Below are 7045 nucleotides of genomic sequence, written 5' to 3' on the forward strand. Positions count from 1 at the left end.
ACTTCCTTCCCTGAATTAAATGCAGGGCCCAATAAACGTTTCTGTGGCGGGGGTACACCTAGAGGTTCCTTCAGTCTTTCAGGATTACAGGGACCGCGGGGTTCGGCTCGTGAGCGGCTCCCTGCTGTGGAGGCATCACCCGGACGCTTGACAGAATCAAGCGCCCAGGTGATTGCTGGAAGAGTTAAATGTGACATTCAAGGAAGGCACCCAGCACTGCATGGCGAGCACTCAATAAGTGTTGGTCCTTCATCAACAAATGCGTTGAGCACCCAGTGGGTGCTACACCCTGTGCTGGGGTGGAGATCAATCAGACTCCTGCAGCCCTTCCTGGAGCAGATGCCAGCCCACCATAAGCCACTCAGCATTTCCTGAACTCCCACTAAGTACAAAAGATAGTCTGTACTGGAGGAAAGCCGCCCTCCCCTACTGCCATGAAAGACTGGCAGTTCCCTTCCTGCAAAGAGCAAATTTGGCCTTGAATTCAGGAACCCCACATCCTGAGCCCAGCCCTGCCACTAATTTGGTTCTTAAGTAACATTGCTGCTGCTGTGGTCTTCAGTTTCCTCATTTGCAAAAGGAGTTGGATCAGATTATCATTAGGGTCAACTTTCTCCTCCCCCAAAACTTGTGGTCTTGCACCTTCAGGCAAGTTATTGCAGTGGAGACTACTTAGCTGATAGCCCAAGATGTGTAACCAAGGCTGGACTTTCTGTACCCCTCACCCCACCCCATCCCTGGCCACCCCTCCCAGCACACCACTCCTTTCCTTCTGGTGTTGGCTGGTAGCATCTGCATTCTAAGCAGGGGAGAACGCTTTCGAGTTCCTTGACTTGAACCTAGGTTAGCATTAAAAACACAAGCCCAGAGGCAGCCAGCCATGCTCCGCTGCTCCTACTCCCTTCCCGGGACCTGTCCCTGATGTCATAACTGGGTAACTATGACAGCTTGTCATGGGGACAGCTAGGCACCTCACAGAGGAGCCTGGGTACCTCATTTCTGAAGTGAGACTAGGAAGAGAAGATGAACAATTCCCTGGATTATCTGGCCTACCCTGTTATCGTCTCTAATCACAGGCAAAGCACAACCTTCAGAAAGAAACTGGACTTTGGCCACTACATATCTCACAAGAATAGAATACAAATAGGTATGTGGGCACTTTGGGCTGGACACCGCTATCAGGGATTTGGGAATGGTAACCCATAAAGAGATCGACAGTAAACCAGACCAGGTCACAGCTTTGGGATGATATGGCCTTATCTGCTGAATTTGGGCAAGAGGGCATTAGCACCAATAACAAAATGTATCTTCCACAAGGGAGTTCACTGGATGGAAATACTCCCTTCAACTCTTTAAAGCCAAAGTACGTTAGAAAGAGGATAGGACTTCAGAAGCCAATAGACAGGCTAAAAATATTAGAAAAGGATTGGAAGAGAGGCTTTTTCATTGGATTAAAAGGATATTTATCTCTGTAAATTTTACTTTCACTATTCTTTTGTTTCTGCTCAAAAGTCTCCAGAGATGTCCATTTGATAAATTAAACCAAACCAAACTTCCTGAGTCGCATTAAGGTCCTAATTCAAAAGTGTTCATTAGTCAAGGACACTGTCTAGTGCTGGTTTTCTGAGGCTGCTACTGGAATTCCTGTGATGTAACATTGTTCCCTTTTATCCCCCTTCTCTAGTGAAGCCTACTGTTGATACCAAACCTCCAGTGGCGCACACACATCACATTTTAAAATTGAGCAAACTACAGGTATTTGTTCTCGCTGCTTGCAGATGTGCAGATGTATTTTATGGACTTCCAGTCCGTTTCCTAAAGAGGTTCAATTTCTCAGAGCCTTCTAAATACCCACCTACTCAAAGATTTGTTAACACTCCTTCCCACACACGTCACCCCTAGTATTTCCCGCCCCCCACCCCCCAGGCGGAGTCTCGCTCTGTCGCCCAGGCTGGAGTGCAGAGGCATGATTTCAGCTCACTGTAACCTTCGCCTCCCAGATTCAAGCGTTTCTCCTGCCTCAGCCTCCCGAGTAGCTGGGATTACAGGCGCATGCCACCATACCCAGCTAATTTTTCGTATTTTTAGTGGAGACAGGGTTTCACCATGTTGGCCAGGATGGTCTTAGTCTTCTGACCTCGTGATCCGCCTGCCTCGGCCTCCCAAAGTGCTGGGATTACAGGAGTGAGCCACCGCGCCCAGCGTCCCAGTCTTTTAAGTTCTGCTCCCAGTCTCCCCTGTGGCCCTCAATGCACCCCTTTCCCATGATCTCAGAGGAGGGGGACACTAAGTCATTGTGTGTGGGAGCAGTGTACTGATGGTGTCACCACGGTGAGGTGTGGTTTCTTACCAGGGTGAACAAAAGAAAATCAACAAAATCGAGTATGAAAACAAGCAACTGTGTCAGAAAATCGCAAATGCCCATCGTGGCCCTGCCAAGGTGGATTGCTGGAATGAATATTTTTCCAAGAGGTAATGTTCTTTGTCTTCATTTCAGTTTTGAAAAGTCAAAATTGACTTTCCTCTTGGGTTTTAGTGTGAGGTTTTCCCAAGCCAGAGGAGTACTTAAGGAAAGTTATCTTGAGGGAGAACCAAACAGACCATGTTACACAGAATGAAAACTTTAAAAATGGGGACCTTTCTCTAGCATTAAAGAGCTTTTATTTCATCTAAGAGACTTTTCAGAGTCCTATTCAGTTTGTCACAAGAATGCACTGCCCACTTTTATAAGATGGTGGCCATGTGTCTTAGTCCATTATAGGGTGTTATAGCAAAATGGTATAAACTGGTGGCTTATAAACAACAAAAATTTATTTCTCATAGTTCTAGAGGCAAGGAAGTCCAAAGATCAAGGTGCCAGTAAATTCGGCATCTGATGAGGGCCTGCTTCACAGACAGCCATCTTTTCACTGTAACCTCATGTGGCAGAAGGAGCAAGGGGTTTCTCTCAGGCGTCTTTCATAAGGGCACTAATTCCATTAGGGTGACCTAATCATCTCTCAAAGGCGCACCCCCTAACCATCACCTTAGTGGTTAGGATGTGAACATAAGAATTTTGGGGACACAGACATCTGGACCATAGCACCATGGCTGGGGCTATGATGTGATATTCTTAAAATTGGTTCCAGAAATCTTTCCTAAGCAACTACTATGTGCTAGGCACCAGGAATAACAGAGATGAAATGAGATGTATATTTCCTAACCTCAAAGAACTCAAGGTCTTGTAGGGGAGATATTTATGGAAATAATGACAATGCAGTGTGATTAGGATACAAAAGAAGCACATGCAAGAGAAAGAATTTGGTGTAGGGGGAGGAGATGGTCGAGATGCCATTCCTATATCCTGCTATATTCTGGTATAAGTTGAAAGCTGAGAGGAGCGAGATGACCTTGTCGCCAGGGATTTATCCACAGGGAGACCTTCCCCCAACCAGAAGTTCTCAATCCTGGTTTTACATTATAATCCTTGGGGAATTTTAACAAAATGCCAGTGTGCGTGGTTCACCTCAGATCAATGAAGTAGAATCTTCTCTTGGGCAACAGGGTTGAGGACCACTGATATAAACCTCCAAATGCAGTGTACATTTCCCAGAGTGCAGTGCGGATCAACAGGCTGCCCCAGTGGCCTGTGGGCTCAGCAGGACAGGTTACTCCCTGCACTTAGACAGCCTGGCATTTATGATCTCATGACTTCATCTCCCCCACTTGTTAAGATGAGCATTTTCTTCTTCACCCATCTCGGGGTTTTGTGTTTTTCAGCTTAAACAGAGAAACGAGGAACCGCGAGCTAGTGAGAATCACCATGGAAAACCAGGGCATTCTGAAGAGGCTTGTTGATCGCAAACCCCACTATGACCGCAGGGCGTCTGAGATAGACTGGCAGGCACGTGGGCACTTATGTTATACTCCCAGACACACACAAGAGTTTGTCCCTGTTCAGCCTAGAGAGTCTCAGAAAGATCCCTAAACAGCTAGAGTCAGATCACCTGAAATGTAACAATCATTAAAGGAAAAACCATCCAAAGCAAACAAAACTAACAGGCACAAACCATCAAACAAACAGCTAAAACATCTTGGTAACAAAGCTATTATGTATCAGTTTCATAACATAACAATTATGTGTCAGTTCCAGAAAAATAATCTAGTAGCATCTTCCCTCATCCCTTAATTCATTAAGAAAGGCTGAATGTACAGGGATTAGGGTATAAGAATCAGTCAGTATGTGGTTGGTTTGCTTCATTTAGGAATGACCCTTAAAAAGGTCAGGGGAGGGGAAGCCATCTGTGGTGTTTTAAAAAAACCTCCACTTACTGACTTTGGTCTTTAAATCTTTTCTAAGTCATCCCTAGGATTTAGAACTTCAGTAATAGCACCAATGCCCTGGTATTGACATAAACCAATTTTTTTTCCTTCAAGAATTCAAGGCGCTATATCAGAAATACTACGAGATATCTTCTCTCCCAAAATGAATAGGTATGTCTCTCTCACTATCAAACATTGTGACCAGAGCTGATACCAAAGCACTGAGAACCCCATAAATGGTGAATGAGGGGCCCAGTTAAGGAGACGGATTTTGCTCTTCTCATATAATATTGACTAGTCATCCATTCGGGAAACATGGGGCTCTCTGACTTTATTTCTTCTCTCCATACAAGAAGGAAATGATATTGCTTTTTGTCATCATCTTTGAGGCTTTGTGGGAATCTAAGGGGAAGTGATTTGTTCCAATAAGACATAAACTGGAGCACTTGTGGCTTTGAAGTTGTGCCAAAGTTACATTCCAGGTCTCTCAGTATTCAAAAGTACCTGCATGTTGTCATTTTGTATTATTTAACATTATTAGTAATGACTAAATGGACACTCAGGTGTTCCAAAGAATAGTTCTGTGTAATTGATGTGTCTCCTCTCTTCTCCACTGAATACAAGGTTATTCACCATAGAAAAGGTACAAGAGAAGGCCCTGGGATTTCCTGGCTGCTTAGAATCGGAAGACACTCCTGAGTGGCTGAATGCTCAATCTTCAGACACTTCAATAAAGCTTGGAACATAAAATGTGGAAGTTACATTTAGGGGACCCAAAGGCTTTACGTTCTCATTCCAAAATGGGGCAGGCAGAAGGAAAGATGCAATGAGCATTTTTATTTGGGGCTATGAAAAGAAGTTTTAACGAGAGAAAGAGAGAGAGAAATCAGAGAACTCTTTAAAACATACACCATCATCACCATCCCACGGAAGAAGAAAAGCTGGGGTGAGATCATCCAGCCACAAGTACAGCACTGTCAAAATGGAAAACAAAATCACATGGCAACATCAAGGTTCAGAAAACACAAGGAACAAGTGCCGTTAGTTCCTCTGTGAATATACACAATTGGAAAAGAATGCCTCATTGAAGTTTCCATGGACTCTGTTCATTTATAGGGAGCAGCAGCAGTGAAAATGTCTCAAAACATATGGTGTGACAATGTTGCAGGCCTGCTATGACTGGTCGTGCTCGTTTTTAGCCCAATTATATTAGTCAGCATTTTCCAAAGAGACAGACTCAATAGGAGAGAGACAGACAGAGAGACAGAGACAGAGAGAGACACAGAGAGAGGATTTATTTGGGGAATTGGCTCACAAGATCATGGAAGCTGAAGAAGTCCCACCAGAGGCCATCTGCAAGCTGCAGACCCTGATGCAGCAGGGCAGATAACCCCCAAAGTGGGACTTAGCCTGCAAGGGTTCTTGGCTTCACCCAGGAAAGAATTTAAGGGTGAACCAGTGGTAGGGTAGAAGAAGACAGTTTTATTGAAGCAGCAGTGTTACAGCTCTGGCAGTGTTACAGCTCCATGACTGCTCCTGCAGAACAGGGCTACCCCATAGGCAGAGAGCTTTGCAGTCATAGTTATACTTACTTTTAATTACATGTAGATTAAGGGGCAGTTTGTGCAGAAATTCTAGGAAAAGGGTAGTTTTTTTTTGTTTGTTTGTTTTTTTGAGATGGCGTCTCACTCTGTCGCCCAGGCTGGAGTGCAATGGCACGATCTCAGCTCACTGCAACCTCCACCTCCCGGCTTCAAGCGATTTTCCTGCCTCAGCCTCCCAAGTAGCTGGAACTACAATCACACGCCACCACACCCAGCTAATTTTTGTATTTTTAGTCGAGACAGGGTTTCACCATATTGGTCAGGCTGGTCTCGAACTCCTGACCTCAGGTGATCCACCCCCCCGCCCCACCCGGCCTCCCAAAGTGCTGGGATTACAGGCGTGAGCCACAGTGTCCGGCCTATAGGAAGGGGTAGTAATTTTTGGGTCCTTAGATCATTGCCGTGGAAAGGGGTGGCAACTCCTAGGTGTTGCCATGGTAATGGTAAACTGACATGGACACACTAATGGGAGTGTCTTATGGAAAGCTGCTTCCACCCCTTCCCTGTTTTCGCTAGTCCTCAGTTGGATCCTGTGTCCAAGCCCCGCCTCTGGAGTCAAGTTCTGCCTCCCACCTCACTGGGATGCTGGTAGCAAGGCTTGGTCCAAGCCGGAAAGCCTCAGAACCAAGAAGAAGGTGGTGTAACTCTCAGTTCAAGGTCAAAGGCCTGAGAACCCACCAGGGGGGACAAGGGTACCGGTATGTGTCTTGGAGTCCAAAGGCCAAGGAGCCTGGAGTTGTTGTCCCAGGACAGGAGCGGAAGAGTGTATTCTAGTTTCAGCAGATAGATTGACATATTCACCTCTTGTCTGTTTTTGTTCTCTCTGAACCCACAGCAAGTTGACTGATGCCTCTCCACATTGAGAGTGGATCTTCCCACATAGTTCACTCAGACTTACATGCTAATCTCTCCTGGAAACACTCTCACAGACACACCCAGAAATAATGCTTTACCAGCTTTCTATTCAGTCAAGTTGGCACCTAAAATTAACCATCGCACTGACTTTTTAAACTTTCTATTTTGAAATAATGAAAATTCACAGGTAGTTGAAAATAAAGGAACAGGGAGGCCTCCTGCAACCTTCACCCAGTCTCCACCAATGTTAGCATCTTGCATAACTGGAGTACAATATCAAAACC

At 45.4% G+C, this 7045-nt stretch overlaps 1 protein-coding gene across 1 annotated transcript; it reads left to right on the forward strand.

Moving 5' to 3' along the window:
* Window positions 1–995: 995 nt before the first annotated feature.
* On the forward strand, window positions 996–5369 carry LOC105543781 (chromosome unknown open reading frame, human C17orf105). The gene is made up of 6 exons (XM_011985862.1): window positions 996–1147; window positions 1685–1755; window positions 2354–2472; window positions 3760–3883; window positions 4417–4473; window positions 4927–5369. The coding sequence occupies exons 1-5, from the start codon at window positions 1024–1026 to the stop codon at window positions 4471–4473; spliced, it is 495 nt and encodes a 164-aa protein (XP_011841252.1). The 5' UTR covers window positions 996–1023; the 3' UTR covers window positions 4927–5369.
* Window positions 5370–7045: the final 1676 nt, after the last annotated feature.

This window comes from Mandrillus leucophaeus, unplaced genomic scaffold (genome assembly GCF_000951045.1).
Source record: "Mandrillus leucophaeus isolate KB7577 unplaced genomic scaffold, Mleu.le_1.0 Scaffold290, whole genome shotgun sequence".
NCBI lineage: Eukaryota > Metazoa > Chordata > Mammalia > Primates > Cercopithecidae > Mandrillus > Mandrillus leucophaeus.